This window comes from Oenanthe melanoleuca, chromosome 25 (assembly GCF_029582105.1).
Source record: "Oenanthe melanoleuca isolate GR-GAL-2019-014 chromosome 25, OMel1.0, whole genome shotgun sequence".
In the NCBI taxonomy this organism is placed as follows: domain Eukaryota; kingdom Metazoa; phylum Chordata; class Aves; order Passeriformes; family Muscicapidae; genus Oenanthe; species Oenanthe melanoleuca.
The window spans coordinates 7865141-7880929 of NC_079358.1; the positions used below are offsets into that span (position 1 = coordinate 7865141).

The window sequence follows — 15789 nt, forward strand, 5'->3', positions numbered from 1 at the left end:
TTCACCCCCAAGGACTGGAGCAAGCGGGGCAAGTGGTGAGGCCACGCCCCGCCAGGCCACGCCCCCGCCGGGCCACGCCCCGCCAGGCCACGCCCCCCCGGTCACCTGACGCACCTCACCGAGCAACACCCGGCCCCGCCCACGGCTGGCGCCGCACGTCCTTTATTGACCATAAAAGGAAAGGGGTGGGGCACTGCCGGGCCACGCCCACCGCGGGAGTGGCTTCGTTTGTGGGTGGAGCCTCCTGTGAACAGCTTTGGGTTTTTAAATAAAAGGGGGTGGGGCTTCCGCAGGCTCCACCCACACTGGGAGGGGCCCAGGCACTCTGGTTGGGTCAGGCCCCGCCCATGGGTGTGGCCAGCTCTGGTAACGAGGGGCGTGGCCTCAGCCACGCTGGATCCGTTGATGTCACAGGAGGGGCGTGGCCTGCGCCGGCGCCACCCCTGGGTGTGGTCCTGGTGGGCGTGGCCTCAGGGCTCCGCCTCCTCGTCGCTGTCACTCACCGGGGCGTGGAGCTGGGGGAGGGGCAGGGTGAGAGGGGGGTCAGGGACCCCAAAATGGGATGCTTGAGACCCCAAATTGACCCCAGGACCCCCAAATGTGACCCCTGGGACCCCAAAAATTACCCTGGGAGCCCCAGATGAGGATTTTGGACCCCCAAAGTGCAACCCCCCCACCCCCCCATGACAGCCCAGGGTCCCCACATGTCACCCCCGGCCACCCCAACCTCCCCCAGACTCACAGTGTGGGCAAAACAACCCCAGATGTGCCCCCAGCCCCCCAAATGTGACTCCAGACCCCCCTAACGTGCCCCCAGCCCCCCCAGATGCGCCCCCAGCCCCCCCTAACGTGCCCCCAGCCCCCCCAGATGCGCCCCCAGCCCCCCTAACGTGCCCCCAGCCCCCCAGATGCGCCCCCAGCCCCCCCAGACTCACGGCCTGGGCAAGGGGTCCCCACTGCAGGGCCCGGGCCAGGCCCCGGCCGGGGGGAGGGGCAGCGTCAGCCCCCCAGTCCGTGATGGCCTCAAACGACCCCACAGGGGTCACCCAGCCGGCCTGGGGGCAAAGGGCAAAGGTCAGGGGGGAACGGGGCAGAGACCCCCCAGAGAGGGGAAAAGGGGGGGCTCTACCCCACTGAGGGGGTTCTGGGGGTCTCTGCCCCATTCAGGGGGTTCATGGGGGTCTCTGCCCCCATTCAGGGGGTTCATGGGTGGTCTCTGCCCCATTCAGGGGGTTCTGGGGGGTCTCTGCCCCATTCAGGGGGTTCGGGGGGGGTCTCTGCCCCATTCAGGGGGTTCATGGGGGTCTCTGCCCCCCGGCCTCACCTGGGGGGTCTCTCCCGGTTCCTCCCCCCGCAGCACGAGCCCCCGGTAACCGGGGGGCAGCGGCAGCTCCCGGCCCCCCAAGCGGCGCCCCCGGAACGAGGACCAGAGCTCTGAGGGAGGGAGGGAGGGAGGGAGGGAGGGCACAGTCAGGGGGTGGGACCCCCAAACCCGCCCGGGACCCCCAAACCGGCCGGGCCCCCCAAACCCGCCCGGGACCCCCAAACTGACACCCCCCATTCACAGAGCCCCCTCCCCGAGCTCCCCAAGAGTCCCCGTATGGCCCCCCGCACCCCCGGAACCCTCCCCAGCCCAATCCCACCCCCCGAATGCAGCATTTCCCCTCAGGATCCCCCTCCCCACATCACCCACAGCCGAACCCCCCGCGCTCACCGCCGTCGGCGCCGGGCTGGACCCGCAGGAAGGCGGCCACGGGCGCGGGCCCGTCGTGCTGGATGCGGCAGGGCAGGAGCTGCACGGGGAGCGGCTCGGGAGGGGCCGCGGGGGCAGCGCGGAGCCGAACCCGAACCGGATCCGCCATCACTGCCCGAGGGGATGAGGGGAGGGCGGATGTGACGTCACTGCGCGCCTCCGCGGGGAAATAAACATGGCGGCACCGACCGGAAGTGACAGCAAGGGATGATGGGAGATGTAGTTCGGGGTCGGGGCTTCCTGAGACACCCCCCAACCCGCGTTCTGGGACCCCCCTGGACTTGCAGGGACACCCCCGACCCTCAGGGACCCCCCCCCAGAGCTCCAGGGACACCCCCGACCCTCGGGGACCCTCCCAGAGCTCCAGGGACACCCCCGACCCTCAGGGACCCCCCCCCAGAGCTCCAGGGACACCCCCAACCCTCGGGGACCCTCCCAGAGCTCCAGGAACACCCCCGACCCTCGCGGATCCCCCGCCAACCCAGGGAGCCGCCGTCCGTCCCCTCGCAGTCACCACGGACCCCAAGAGCCCCCCCAGATCCGCGACCCCCCCCCCAAACAGAGCCGGACACGGATTTTGCGCTTTCCAAGTTCTTGGGATAGGGGTGACATGTCACGACAGGCCGCGACACGCCGCAGCACGCCGCCGCTATGTCGCGACAGCTCAGGCGCCGCCCTCCCCCCGCAGCAGCCGCGCGAGCAGCAGGACCCCCCCCCAGCGCTGCCCCCGCACCCGCCCCTCCCCCCCCGGCCCCCCCCGCGCCAGCACCACCCCCCGGGGGGGGGCGGCGGCCGCCAGCGCCCATCCCCCCCCCGCCCCTCCCCCCCCGGGCACCAGCAGGGGGGCGAGCGCGGGGGGAGGGGCGGCCGCGCCCCCCCCCAGCAGCAGGAGGGTCTCGGGACCCCCCCCCAGCGACCCCCAGAGCGCCTCGAAGGCGCGGCGGGCGCGGGGGGGGTCCCAGCGCGGGGGGAGGGCGAGGGGGCGCAGCCGGACCCCCAGGGGCACCTGCAGCGGGGGGAGGGGCGCCAGGAAAGAGCCCCCTCCCCCTTTTTGGGGAGCCCCCCCGGAGCTGAACACGGCGGCGGCCTCGAGCGAGGGGGGCAGGGCGCGGGGGGGGGCGCAGGGTCAGGGTCAGCTCGGCCCCCCCGCGACCCCCCCCCCAGCGCCGGCAGCGCCCCCTCGGCGCCGGCCCCGCCCCCCCCCAGCAGCAGCTGCAGCGCCAGCACGCGGGGGGGCGCCCCCGAAATTCGGGGGGGGGGTCCCCTCGCTGCCCGACCCCCCCAAAGGCTCCAGGCGCAGCCGCAGGGGGAGGGGCACGGGCCGCCCCCCCCCCCTCCAGCAGCGCCGCCCCCCAACCCTCGGGGTCCTGGGGGGCCCCGGGGGGGCGCAGAACGGGGGGGGGGGTCGCGGGGAGGCAGCGCAGGCGGCAGGGGGGGGGGCGCGGGCAGCAGCGACGGGGGGGCGCCCCCTCCCCCAGCGCCGCCCCCTCCGGAGCCGTTTTGGGGCGGGGGGCGCGGGGCGCAGCGCGGGGGGGGCCCCAACACCGCGGCCAGTTTGGGGGGGCCCAGGGCCGCCCCCAGCGCGCGGTGCAGGCGGCCGCGGTCCCGCACGTCGGGGTCCCCCCCCAGCCCGGGGGGGCACAGCGGGGACCCCCCCCAGGGCAGCAGGGGGGCGGCGGCGCTCAGCGCCCCCTGCGCCCCCCCCCAGCGCCCCCCCTCGGCCGCCAGGACCCGCCGCAGGTACCCCCGGATTTGGGGGCGCGCCCGGGGAGGGGGCGGCGCCGCGGGGGGGTCGCGCAGCACCTTCAGCACCCCCCGCAGCTGGGGGGACCCCGGGGGGGGCGGGGGGGCCCGCAGCACCCGCGCCAGCACAGCCCCCCCGGGGGGCCCCCCCAAAACCTGGGCGAGCTCCAGCAGGTGCGGGGGGGGCCGCGGGGTGACCCCCCCCCAGCAATTCCTGCGCCGCCCCCCCCAGTTCCTCCGCGGGGACCCCCCCGAACCAGCGCCCGTAGGCGACCGCGGCCCGGCAGAACAAATCGGGGGGGCCGCCCCCCAAAAACCGCACCAGCCCCCACAGCCACTCCCGCCCCCCCTGCATTTTGGGGTGGGGGCTCCCCCCGCCCGGACCCCCCCCCGAAATTGGGGAGCAGAACGCGGCCGCGGCCTCGAAACGGGGCAGGAACATTTCGGGGGGGTCCCCGCGGCCCCCCGGGAACAGAGCGGCCGCCAGGTGGGGGGGCAGCGTCCGGGGGGGGCGCGCCCCGGGATTTTTGGGGTCCCCCCCCTCGAGGAGGCAGAGGAGGAAGAAGAGGCGCAGGGGGGGGGGCAGGGCGGGGTGCAGCGCCAGCGCGGCCAAGCGGGGCCCCCCAAAATCCGAACCGGGCCCCCCAAAATCCGAACCGGGCCCCCCCAAATCCAAACCGGGACCCCCCGAACCCGAACCGCGCCCCCCCCGCAGCAGCAGCGCCTGCACCGGCGCCGGGTCCGCCGTGGCCAAAACCGGGGGGGCCCCCCCAGGGACCCCCCCAAAATGGGGGAGCTGCAGCAGCTGCGCCCGGGCGGCCGGAGTGAGGCTGAAGGCGGAGGGGGGGCCTGGAGGAGAGGGGGGGTCAGAAATTGGGGTTCGGGGGGGTCAGAAATTGGGGTTCGGGGAGACATAAATGGGGGTTCGGGGGGGTCAGAAATTGGGGTTCGGGGGGGTCAGAAATTGGGGTTCGGGGGGTCGGGGGGGGTTGGGCGCGCTGGGATTTGGGGAGGGGTGGAAATGGGGAGCAGGGGGGGTTGGGTGGGGGATGGGGTTTAGGGGGGTGTGAAATTTGAGGGAGATGGAATTTTTGTTTTTTTGGGGGGGGGGGGGTCCCCAGGATTTGCAGGGGATTGAAATGGGGGGGGCGGGTTGGGGGGTCTGGAGGGTTTGGGGAGAGCTGAGATTTGGGGGAGACCCAAAGTGGGGGGGAATCCTGGGGGTCCCGGGGATTTGGGGGTCCCCGGGGGAGGGGCTCTGGGATTTTGGGGTCTCTGGGATTTGAGGGGTCCCGGGGGGTCTCTGGGATTTGGGGTCTCTGGGATTTGGGGGGTCCCGGGGGGCTCTGCACTCACCGGGATCCGGCGCAGCCCCTTCCCAGGGATCCGCTGGATCTGGGGGGGCAAAGGTTCGGGTTCGGGGGGTCCGGGGGATCCCCAGAATCCCCCCAGGGACGGGCCCAGTACCGTACTGGGATTTACTGGGATCTGTCGCAGATCCGGTGGGATTCCCCACGATCCAGACTGGGATCATCCCAGTCCTTACTGGGACACATTGGGCCCTCCCAGTTCCTGTTGGGACCCTCCCAAATCCCACTGGGATCCTCTCAGACCTTACTGGGACCCACTGGGATTATCCCAGTCTCTACTGGGACCCTCCAACCTTTACTGGGACACACTGGGACCATCCCAGTCCCTACTGGGATCATCCTAGTCCCTTTACTGGGACCCCCCAACCTTTACTGGGACCCACCGGGACGCCCCCAGTCCTTACTGGGACCATCCCAGTCCCTTTACTGGGACCCACTGGGACGCTCCCAGTCCTTACTGGGACCATCCCAGTCCCTTTACTGGGACCCACTGGGATCATCCCAGTCCCTTTACTGGGACCCACCGGGACGCCCCCAGTCCCTACTGGGACCATCCCAGTCCCTTTACTGGGACCCACCGGGACCATCCCAGTCCATACTGGGACCCCCACTCACCGCCCGCCGCCTCGGCCCGCAGCAGCACCAGGGGCTGGGGCGCGGGGGGGTCCCGGGGGGTCGCGGGGGCTCTGGGGGGGCCCGCGGGGGTCCCGAGGCGCCGCAGCTCCCGCAGACACTCGGCGGCCGCCGCCGGGGCCCCGCCCGGGCCCTCCCGCAGCAGCAGCGCCGCCAGCGCCGCGGTGGCCGCGCGGTCGCCCGTGGCCACCAGCACGGTCAGGGTGGCGAGCAGCAGCAGCGCGCGGGGCGGCGCGGGGGGCGGCGCGGGGGGCTGGGCCAGCAGCTCCAGCAGGGCCCCCCCGGGACCCCCCCCCGCCTCGGGCCGCGACCCCTCCCCCCGCACGGCGAGCTCGGGGGTCTCGAGCAGCAGCAGCAGCAGCTCCGTCTGAAACTGGGGGGGAGGGGGGGAAATGAGGGGGGACCCCCCCGGAGCGACCCCTCCCCCCCGAGTGGAGATTGGGGGGACCCCAAATCACCCCCAGGGAGCCCAAATCACCCCCAGGGAGCCCAAATTCCTCTCAAGGGACCCCCAAATCTTCCCCAGGGACCCCAAATACCCCCCAAGGGACCCCAAATCTTCCCCCAAGGACCCCAAATCACCCCCAGGGAGCCCAAATTACCCCTAAGGACCCCAAATCCCCCCCAGGGACCCCAAATCACCCCCAGGGAGCCCAAATTCCTCTCAAGGGACCCCCAAATCCCCCCCAAGGACCCCAAATACCCCCCAAGGACCCCAAATCACCCCCAGGGACCCTAAATCCCCCCCAGGGACCCCAAACCCCCCTCAGGGTTCGTGACCCCCAAACCCACCCATTCGGGACCCCAAATCCCCCCCCCAAGGACCCTCAGGAGTTCGGGGACCCCCAAAACCCCCACGAGTGACCCCAAACGCTCCCTGGGGGGTCCCAGGAAATTGGGGAACACCCGGCCCCGCCCCCAGGGGACCCCAAACCCCTCAGGTGACCCCAATCCACCCCCCGGCCCCGCCCCCGCCGCCGGCGCGCACCTGGTGACGTAGCGGGGGGCGGGGCCGGCGGGGGGCGGGGGGCGCGGGGGGCGCGAGCGCGGCCGCGAGCCGGGCCCAGGGACCCCCCCCCGCCATGGCCGCGGGGGCTGCCGGGAGCGCCTGACGTCACCGCCCGCCCCCGCCGTGACGTCACAGCCCCGCCGCGGCCGCGGGAAAACGGCGCGGGGGGGAGTCGTGACGTCACCCCCCACAAGGGTCTGGCTCCTCCCCCCGCTGTGACCGCGGGAATGGTGACGTCATATGTAACAGAGTGACGTTACAGGGTGCGGGGTTCCCCCCCGGGGCCCCTGTAGGACCTGAACCCCCACGGTCGTGTCCCCTCCCTGTCCCCCGTGTCCCCTCCCTGTCCCCCGTGTCCCCTCCCCCCCGTGTCCCCCTCGTGTCCCCTCCCCCCCGTGCCCCCCCCGGGCCGGTCGGACTGGCCGCGCTCCGGCCCCGCCCCCCCCCCGGGGGCACCGGGGACCCGCCCCGGCCGCACGTACCTGGAGTGTCCAGGTGACCCCAGGGGACACCCGGGGACACCCTGGGGACACCCTGGGGACACCCTGGGGACACCCTGACCCCCCCGGGACACCCTGGGGACACCCTGACCCCCCTGGGGACACCCTGACCCCCCCGGGACACCCTGGGGACACCCTGGGGACACCCTGGGGACACCCTGACCCCCCCTGGGGACACCCTGACACCCTGACCCCCCCCGGGACACCCTGGGGACACCCTGACCCCCTGGGGACACAGGTGTGCAGGTGACCCCCCCCGGTCTCTCCAGGTGACACCCCCGTCCCGGGGACACCCCCACCCCAGTGTCCCCGTGTCCCCGTGTCCCCATCCCCGTGTCCAGCTCACCCCAAATTCTCCACGCACCCCGCTGTCCCCATCGCTGTGTCCCCAGTGTCCCCTTCACTGTGTCCCCCTGTGAGCTCCGTGTCCCCAAAGTCCCCAAAGTCCTCATGTCGCCATCCCCAATGTCCCCCATGACTGTCCTCCATGTCCCCAACGCCCCCCCGTGTCCCCCCCGCGGTGTCCCCAAAGTTCCCGATGTCCCCGTGTCCCCCCCGCGGTGTCCCTAAAGTTCCCGTGTCCCCCCTCGTGGTGTCCCCAATGTCCCCGTGTCCCCCCCGCGCTGTCCCCGCGCCCCGCGCTGTCCCCAGGCCGGGGCGGGGGCTCCCCGTTATTTCCCAAGCGGCGCCCGCCCGACCGGCTCCGGCTGCGGCGCGGCCCCGGCCCGACCGGCGGAACCGGTCCGGGACAGCGCGGGGCGGGACCGGGGACGCGCAGCGGGGCGGCACCGCCGGGACCGGCAGGACAGCGGGACAGGACCGGGACAGCACGGCCGGGACCGGCACGGCACGGCCGGGATCGGGACAGCAGCGGGGCCGGGACAGAACCGGGCAGCACAAACGGCACCAGCGGGACCCGCACCGGGACAGCACAACCGGGATAACAGAACCGGGACCGGGATAACAGAGCCGGGACCGGGATAACAGAGCTGGGACAGGACCGGGACAATCGGGATAACAGAGTCGGGATCGTTATAACAGAGCCAGGACCGGGATAACCGAGCCAGGACCGGGATAACAGACCCGGGACCGGGATAACAGAGCCGGGAACGGGATAACAGAGCCGGGAACGGGATAACCGAGCCAGGACCGGGATAACAGACCCGGGAGTGGCACAACCGGGACAACTGAGCCGGGACGGGACCGAGACAATCGGGATAACAGGGTCAGGATCGTGATAACAGAGCCAGGACCGGGATAACAGAACCGAGACCGGGATAACAGAACCGAGACCGGCACCGCTGGCACCGGGACAGCGCCGGGACAGCGCAGGCGGCCCCGGTGGCACTGAGGGGGTGGCGCGGGCTCGGTGACAGCGGTGCGGTGACAGGATCGCGGTGACAGGATCGCGGTGACACCCGTTCGGTCACACCCGTTCGGTCACACCCGTTCGGTGACACGATCGCGGTGACGCCGGGGACGCGCTCGGGGACGCGCTGAGCGGCCGGACCCGGTGTCGGGATCGATCCGGCGACAAAACCCAGCGGAGGAGCCGGACCCGGCACCGGCACCGCTCCAGCCGGGATCTGAGCCCGAATCCGGGATCCTGCGGGACCGGGGATCCAGCGCCGGGGCTCGCTGGGATCTGGGATCCAGCACCGAACCCGAGCTGGGATCTGCGATCCGGAGCTGGAATTCACCAAACCCTCGAGATCTGACATCAAAATTCACCAAGGATCGGGGATTTGGATATTGACCAAATACTCGGGATCTGACACCAAATCTGACCGAGGATTTGGGATCCAGCGCCAAAAACTGACCGAGGATTTGGGGTCCAGAGCCACAACTGACCGAGGATTTGGGATCCAGCACCAAAACTGACCGAGGATTTGGGATCCAGCGCCAAAAACTGACCGAGGATTTGGGGTCCAGAGCCACAACTGACCGAGGATTTGGGGTCCAACACCAAAACTGACCGAGGATTTGGGGTCCAACACCAAAACTGACCGAGGATTCAGGATCGCCTGTGGCTGTTGACCAAACCCTCCGGATTTGGGCTCAAACTCAGCCGGGAATTCGGGAATCCAGCACCGGGATCTGAGATCCAGCCCGGCCGGGAGCCGGGAATCGGCACCAAAACCCGCCGGGGGTCGGAGCAGGGATCCGGCGGGGGATCCATCGGGATCTATCGGGATCTATCGGGATCCATCGGGGTCCGGGGGTCAGCGGGTCAGCGGCTCCGGCCATGCCGCGCGCGTTCCTGGTCAAGAAGCCGGTGGTGGCCACGGCCAAGCGCAACTGGAGCGAGCTGCCGGACGAGCAGCGGGCCGAGATCTACGTGCCCAGTACGGGGGGAAAGGGATCGGGGGGGGCTCGGGGGTTTGGGGATCCCTCGGGAGTTCGGATTTGAGGGGGTTCAGGGATTTTGGGGGGTCCCGGAATCCCGGGACACGCAGGAATGTGGGGGGCTCGGGTGTTTTTGGGGTTCAGGGATGCAGAAGTCTGGGGGTGTCACAGGGATTTTGGGGGTTCAGGTGTTTGAGGGAAACAGGAATTTGGGGGGGGGGGAGGTCTCAGGGTTTAGTGGGACCACGAGGTTTGGGGGCACCCCGGGATTTGGGGGGTTCCAGATGTTCTGGAGGGACCCAGATGTGCGGGAAGGCTGAAGAACTTGGGGGGACACGGGAATTTTGGGGATCCAGGAGTTTCAGGGACGGCGAATTTTGAGGGATCCCAGGTTTTGGGGTGACCTCCTCCCGTTAATGACAGAGTTGGGGTTCAGCCCCAAAATCCCACCCGGGCGCTGGGGACGGGGGGGTTTGGGGGGGAATTTTGGGGTGCCCGGACACTCGGGAGGGTTCGGGGAGGATTTTTGGGGTGCCCGGATGCCTTTTGGGGGGTGATTTTAGGGCGGATTTGGGGCCACCCGCCTGTGTCCCTTGGTGGGGGAGGGGATTTTTGGGTGTCGCCCGTGTCCCCCCGGGGGGGGCGGGGAGGGCGGGGGGGTGGCGTCCCCCCCCCGGGGCCCACGCGGGCGACACCCGCCGGAAACCCCTAATTTGGGGTGTAATTTGGGCTGTAATTTGGGGTGTCGCGGCCGGAGCCGTCGGACCGGTCGGGGGAACCCCAAAGGGCGGGGGAGGGGAGCGGGGGAGGGGCGCCCCCAAATCCTCCCCCTTGCCCTGGGGGGGGGGGGGTCAGGTTTGGGGTGTCCCCATTGGGCGGGGTTATTTATGGGGGGGGTCTAATTTCCGGGGGGGGGATTTGGGGGTGCAGGACCCCCCCTGAAGCCGTGCCCCTCCCCCCAGTCTGCCTGGGGGGCTGCCCCCTGCGCAGGGACCCCGAGCCCGCCCTGGCCGAAGCCCCCTCCTCCCCCCTGGACATGACGCTGCCCCCCCCGCGCCCCCCCCGGCCCCTTCCTGCACCCCAAGGGCAAGGTAAGGGGCACCCCAAATCTGGGGGGGCCCTGGAGGGATTGGGGGGGGGAGAAAAGTGAGGTGGGGGGTTCCCAAATTGGGGAGGGGGGGTTGTGCTGAGATTGGGGGTTCCCAAGGTGGAGGGGGTCCCCAAAATTGGGCGTCCCCCAACTGGGGGGTCCCTGGGATTGGGGGGTTCCTGGGGGGAGGGGGGCGTGTCTCCAAAACTGTGGGTCCCCAATTTCGGGAGGGGGCCCCAAAAACAGGGGGGGTCACCAAGATGTGCTGGGGGGTCCCCAAAATCAGAGCCCTCCCCATAGCTGGGGGGTCCCACGGGGGGGTCCCCACCACTCGCTGCCCCCATAACCGGGGGGGGCTCCCCCCATTTAACCCCTTCCTCCCCTCCCTCCAGGTCCCGCCCGGCGCTTTGGGCGCCCCCCTCCCCCCGGGGCTGCCCCTGCCCGGGGGGGTCCCCGCGGGGGTCCCGGTGCCCGGGGGGGTCCCGGGGGGCTCCGAGCTCTTCTCGTGCCCCGTGTGCCAGAAGAGCTTCGGCTTCCAGCGGATGCTGAACCGGCACCTCAAGTGCCACAGCGAGGTGAAGCGGCACCGCTGCCCGTACTGCGGGAAGGGCTTCAACGACACCTTCGACCTGAAGCGCCACGTGCGCACCCACACCGGTGAGGACGGGAGTGGGGCGGGAGTGGGATTGGGGCGATTTTTGGGGTGGGATTGGGGCGGGAATGGGATTGGGGTCAGGATGGGATTGGGGTGGAAAGAGGTTCAGTGACACCTGTGACCTCAAAGCCACGAGCGCACCCACACCGGTGAGAACGGGGGGACGGAGGGGACAGGAATGGGGCGGGAATGGGATTGGGGCGATTTTTGGGGTGGGATTGGGGTCCAAAGAGGTTCCGTGACACCTGTGACCTCAAGCGCCACGTGCGCAGGTGGGTCAGGACCGGGATTGGAATGGGGTGGGAATGGGAGACGGGGACAGGGGGTGGGGACGAGGCTGGGACGGGATTCGGACGGGATAGGGACGGAGATGGGACAGGAGAGTGACAGCAACAGTCGCAGCCCCATCCTGCCCTCAGCCACCTGTCCCCAGGTGTGCATCCCTCACTGATGTCACCTGTCCCAGGTGTGCGCCCCTACAAGTGCCCCCTCTGTGACAAGGCTCTGTCCCCTCTGTCCCCCCTCATTCTGATGTCACCTGTCCCCGCCTGTCCCCAGGTGTCCCCCCTCATTCTGATGTCACCTGTCACCTGTCCCCAGGTGTGCGCCCCTACAAGTGCTCCCTCTGTGACAGGGCTCTGTCACCCCCTCACTGATGTCACCTGTCACCTGTCCCAGGTGTGCGCCCCTACAAGTGCTCCCTCTGTGACAAGGCTCTGTCCCCTCTGTCCCCACCTGTCCCCAGGTGTCCCCCCTCACTCTGTCCCCACCTGTCCCAGGTGCGCGCCCCTACAAGTGCTCCCTGTGTGACAGGACCCTGTCCCCTCTGTCCCCACCTGTCCCAGGTGTGCGCCCCTACAAGTGCTCCCTCTGTGACAGGGCTCTGTCACCCCCTCACTGATGTCACCTGTCACCTGTCCCAGGTGTGCGCCCCTACAAGTGCTCGCTGTGTGACAAGGCTCTGTCCCAGGTGTCCCCCCTCACTGATGTCACCTGTCCCAGGTGTGCGCCCCTACAAGTGCTCGCTGTGTGACAGGGCTCTGTCCCCAGGTGTCCCCCCCTCACTGATGTCACCTGTCACCTGTCCCAGGTGTGCGCCCCTACAAGTGCTCCCTCTGTGACAGGGCTCTGTCCCCCCTCACTCTGTGTCACCTGTCCCAGGTGTGCGCCCCTACAAGTGCTCCCTCTGTGACAGGGCTCTGTCTCCCCTCACTCTGTGTCACCTGTCCCAGGTGTGCGCCCCTACAAGTGCTCGCTGTGTGACAGGACCCTGTCCCCTCTGTCCCCACCTGTCCCAGGTGTGCGCCCCTACAAGTGCTCGCTGTGTGACAGGACCCTGTCCCCTCTGTCCCCACCTGTCCCAGGTGTGCGCCCCTACAAGTGCTCGCTGTGTGACAGGGCTCTGTCCCCAGGTGTCCCCCCTCATTCTGTGTCACCTGTCACCTGTCCCAGGTGTGCGCCCCTACAAGTGCTCCCTCTGTGACAAGGCCTTCACGCAGCGCTGCTCGCTGGAGTCGCACCTGCGCAAGATCCACGGCGTGGCGCAGCGCTACGGCTACAAGGAGCGCCGGGCCAAGCTCTACGTGTGCGAGGAGTGCGGCGGCACCGCCGACAGCCAGGACGGGCACCTGGCGCACCTGCGGCAGCGCCACCCCCACAGCCCCCTGCTGGCCAAGCTGGCCCGCAAGGCCGCGGCCACGCCCGCGCCGCGCCCCGCCCCGCCCCCGTAGGGACACACCTGGACAGGGGAGGGACACACCTGGGTAGGGCAGGGACACACCTGGGTAGGGGAGTGACACACCTGGATAGGGGAGGGACAAACCTGGGTAGGGCAGGGACACACCTGGACAGGGGAGGGACACACCTGGGTAGGGGAGGGACACACCTGGACAGGGCAGGGACACACCTGGACAGGGGATTTACACACCTGGATAGGGGAGTGACACACCTGGATAGGGGAGGGACACACCTGGACAGGGGATTTACACACCTGGATAGGGGATTTACACACCTGGATAGGGGAGTGACACACCTGGATAGGGGAGGGACACACCTGGACAGGGCAGGGACACACCTGGACAGGGCAGGGACACACCTGGGTAGGGGAGTGACACACCTGGACAGGGCAGGGACACACCTGGGTAGGGGAGTGACACACCTGGGTAGGGGATTTACACACCTGGACAGGGCAGGGACACACCTGGGTAGGGGAGGGACACACCTGGGTAGGGCAGGGACACGCCCAGTTTGGGGGGGGGGGACACACCTGGGGACACACCCAGTTAGGGGGACACACCCATTTTAGGCAGGACACACCCATTTTGGGGGGACACGCCCAGTTTGGGGGGACACCAATTGGGGGGACACTCCCTTGTGAGGGATGAGGACATTTGTAGAGGGGACACGCCCATTTTGGGACACACCCTTTTAAAGACACACCCACTTGGGGGGACACGCCCATTCTGGGTTGGGGAAGCAATTCTGAGGCCACGCCCATCGGGTTGGGACACGCCCCTTTGGGGTCAGGTGGGGGTGGGGTAGGGTTGAAGCCACGCCCACTCTGTGGCCTGGGCGGGGCCCCCGGAATTAAAGCCCCCCTGTGCTCACTGACCACGCCCCTTGTGATGGAGGACACGCCCCCTCTGCACCCCTCCCCCACACCTGGGGGTCATCGCAGCCCCTCCCCCACACCGCAGTGCGTTAGTCCAGTTTTTATTGCCCGGGACCCCCCGGGAATGGGGGGAGGGGGTGAGTGGGGGAGGGGCGGCCCCCCCCTCTCCAGTTCATTCCCCGCGGGGAGGGGGGGAGGGGCGGCCCCTCCCCCCACAGAGTCCAGTTCAATTCCCCCCTTTGGTCACAGGCTCCGCCCCCTCCCCTCCCCCACCCCGGGGGCGTTTGGCAAAAGCGGGGGGGGGTGGGTGGAGGGGGGATGGGGGAGGGGCGGCGGCACCCACCCGACCCCTCCCCCCCCCAAAATCCTCCAGGTCCCCCTAAGGCAGCTTGGCAGGGACAGGGACAGGGTGGGGTCCCCCCAAGGTGTGAGGGGACCCCAAAAAAATCGGGGGGAGCCCCAAAAAGTGTGGGGGGGAGGGCGGCTCAAAATGGGGGGGGGACAAAATCGCGGGGGGAGGGGGCGCAGGACACGAAGCCCCTCCCCCAAAAGGGGGTGACCCCCCCCCCCAACACTCTGCCCCTCCCCTCCAAAAAAAGTTGAAGCCCCCAAATATGGGGTGAAATGCCCAAAAAATGGGGGGGGGAACCCCAATTATCGGGTGTGTCCCCCCCCAAAATGGATCGTACCACCCAAAAAAATGAAATAATTCTCCTTAATGAGCGCTTAGGGCTCCCCCCCTTCACGGGACACCCCTAATTAAGACGTGGCCCCCCTCTAATTAAAACACCCCCCCTAATTAAGGCCTTGTTGTTCCGCCCAACCCCCACCAGGGGGCGCCACCTCATTGGGCGCTCTTAAAGGGGCCGCGTCCCATTTTCGCGAGGGGGAGTTTTGGGGGTTTTTTGAGGGGGGGGAGGCGAGGGGAAGGGAAACCCCCCCCCCCCCAAGCTCTACTCGATGACGGCGATGAGATCCTCGCCCTCCAGGCTGAGCCCGGGGCGCACGAGCAGCTTGGTGACCGTCCCGGCCAGCGGCGCCGTCACCACCGTCTCCATCTTCATGGCGCTGAGCACGCACAGCGGGTCCCCCTTGGCCACCCGCGCCCCCTCCTGCACCCGCAGCTCCACCACCTCCCCCGGCATGGGCGCCCCCACCTGGCCCTTGGCGCCCTTCTCGGCCTTGGGGTGCACGTGCATCTCCTGGGGGGGTCAGAGAGGGGGTTTGGGGGGGTTGGGGGGGCGGCAAAGTGACACCGGTGTCACCCCTGTGTCACCCCAGTGTCAGCAAAGTGACACCGGTGTCACCCCTGTGTCACCAAAGTCACCCCTGTGCCAACCTGTGCCAGCAAAGTGACACCAGTGCCACCCCTGTGTCACCCCAGTGTCAGCAAAGTGACCCCTGAGTCACCCCCGTGTCACCAAAGTCACCCCTGTGTCACCTCAGTGTCACCCCTGTGTCAGAAAGTGACCCCTGTGTCACCCCTGTGTCAGAAAGTGACCCCTGTGTCACCCCTGTGTCACGTCTGTGTCAGCAAAGTCACCTCATTGTCACCAAAGTCACCCCTGAGTCACCCCTGTGTGACCCCCATGTGTCACCAAAGTCACCCCTGTGTCACCCCAGTGTCAGCAAAGTGACCCCTGAGTCACCCCCGTGTCACCAAAGTCACCCCTGTGTCACCCTGTGTCACCTCTATGTCACCCCTGTGTCAGTAAAGTGACCCCTGGGTCACCCCTGTGTCACCCCAGGTCACACCTGTGTCACTTCTGTGTCAGCAAAGTGACACCAGTGTCACCCCTGTGTCAGCAAAGTGACCCCTGAGTCATCCCTGTGTCACCCCAGTGTCACCCCAGTGTCACCCAGAGCTCCTCAGGTGGGTCAGGACCTCCTGGAGACTCCCCCAAAGTCACCCTTGTGTCACCTCAGTGTCACCCCTGTGTCAGAAAGTGACCCCTGTGTCACCTCTGTGTCACCTCTGTGTCACCCAGAGCTCCTCAGGTGGGTCAGAAGCTCCTGGAGACCCTCCCAAAGTCACCCCAGTGTCACCCCTGTGTCACCAAAGTCACCCCTGTGTCACCC

The 15789-nt window shown here is 69.0% G+C and overlaps 5 protein-coding genes across 5 annotated transcripts in view; 2 read left to right on the forward strand and 3 right to left on the reverse strand.

Moving 5' to 3' along the window:
* The window catches only part of KAT5 (lysine acetyltransferase 5), a 16982-nt gene extending 16671 nt beyond the window's left edge, over window positions 1-311 (forward strand). Inside the window, exon 15 of the mRNA XM_056510185.1 lies at window positions 56-311. The gene's annotated coding sequence lies outside the window, so the exon portion shown is untranslated. The remainder of the gene's footprint in view (window positions 1-55) is intronic.
* On the reverse strand, window positions 135-1902 carry RNASEH2C (ribonuclease H2 subunit C). The gene is made up of 4 exons (XM_056510391.1): window positions 1715-1902; window positions 1325-1434; window positions 936-1055; window positions 135-515 (listed from the first exon to the last, which is right to left on the reverse strand). Exons 1-4 carry the CDS (start codon window positions 1860-1862, stop codon window positions 471-473), a joined length of 423 nt encoding a protein of 140 aa, XP_056366366.1. The 5' UTR covers window positions 1863-1902; the 3' UTR covers window positions 135-470.
* Window positions 1903-2797: 895 nt separating this feature from the next.
* Window positions 2798-6606, reverse strand: LOC130262724 (basic proline-rich protein-like). The gene is made up of 4 exons (XM_056510133.1): window positions 6488-6606; window positions 5482-5872; window positions 4853-4891; window positions 2798-4345 (listed from the first exon to the last, which is right to left on the reverse strand). The coding sequence occupies exons 1-4, from the start codon at window positions 6581-6583 to the stop codon at window positions 2886-2888; spliced, it is 1986 nt and encodes a 661-aa protein (XP_056366108.1). The 5' UTR covers window positions 6584-6606; the 3' UTR covers window positions 2798-2885.
* A 2647-nt stretch (window positions 6607-9253) lies between these two features.
* OVOL1 (ovo like transcriptional repressor 1) lies at window positions 9254-14571 on the forward strand. Its single transcript, XM_056509947.1, has 7 exons — window positions 9254-9353; window positions 10317-10445; window positions 10562-10653; window positions 10837-11101; window positions 12332-12463; window positions 12552-12798; window positions 14544-14571. Exons 1-7 carry the CDS (start codon window positions 9254-9256, stop codon window positions 14569-14571), a joined length of 993 nt encoding a protein of 330 aa, XP_056365922.1.
* The window catches only part of PC (pyruvate carboxylase), a 29540-nt gene continuing 27546 nt past the window's right edge, over window positions 13796-15789 (reverse strand). Inside the window, exon 21 of the mRNA XM_056510425.1 lies at window positions 13796-14912. Within this exon, the coding sequence (XP_056366400.1) occupies window positions 14664-14912 (249 nt within the window). The 3' untranslated portion in view covers window positions 13796-14663. The remainder of the gene's footprint in view (window positions 14913-15789) is intronic.

Bases quoted from the DNA above. Each gene is read 5' to 3' on its own strand.
- RNASEH2C (XM_056510391.1), bottom strand. From the start codon at position 1,862: ATGGCGGATCCGGTTCGGGTTCGGCTCCGCGCTGCCCCCGCGGCCCCT. The intron at 1,435-1,714 runs GTGAGCGCGGGG...TCCCTCCCTCAG, and splicing joins CCAGCCCGGCGCCGACGGCG to AGCTCTGGTCCTCGTTCCGG. The intron at 1,056-1,324 runs GTGAGGCCGGGG...CTTTGCCCCCAG, and splicing joins AACCGGGAGAGACCCCCCAG to GCCGGCTGGGTGACCCCTGT.
- LOC130262724 (XM_056510133.1), bottom strand. From the start codon at position 6,583: ATGGCGGGGGGGGGTCCCTGGGCCCGGCTCGCGGCCGCGCTCGCGCCC. The intron at 5,873-6,487 runs GTGCGCGCCGGC...CCTCCCCCCCAG, and splicing joins GCCCCCCGCTACGTCACCAG to TTTCAGACGGAGCTGCTGCT. The intron at 4,346-4,852 runs GTGAGTGCAGAG...CCTCTCCTCCAG, and splicing joins AGGGGCTGCGCCGGATCCCG to GCCCCCCCTCCGCCTTCAGC.
- OVOL1 (XM_056509947.1), top strand. From the start codon at position 9,254: ATGCCGCGCGCGTTCCTGGTCAAGAAGCCGGTGGTGGCCACGGCCAAG. The intron at 10,446-10,561 runs GTAAGGGGCACC...GGGGTTCCCAAG, and splicing joins TCCTGCACCCCAAGGGCAAG to GTGGAGGGGGTCCCCAAAAT. The intron at 11,102-12,331 runs GTGAGGACGGGA...CACCTGTCCCAG, and splicing joins CCACGTGCGCACCCACACCG to GTGTGCGCCCCTACAAGTGC.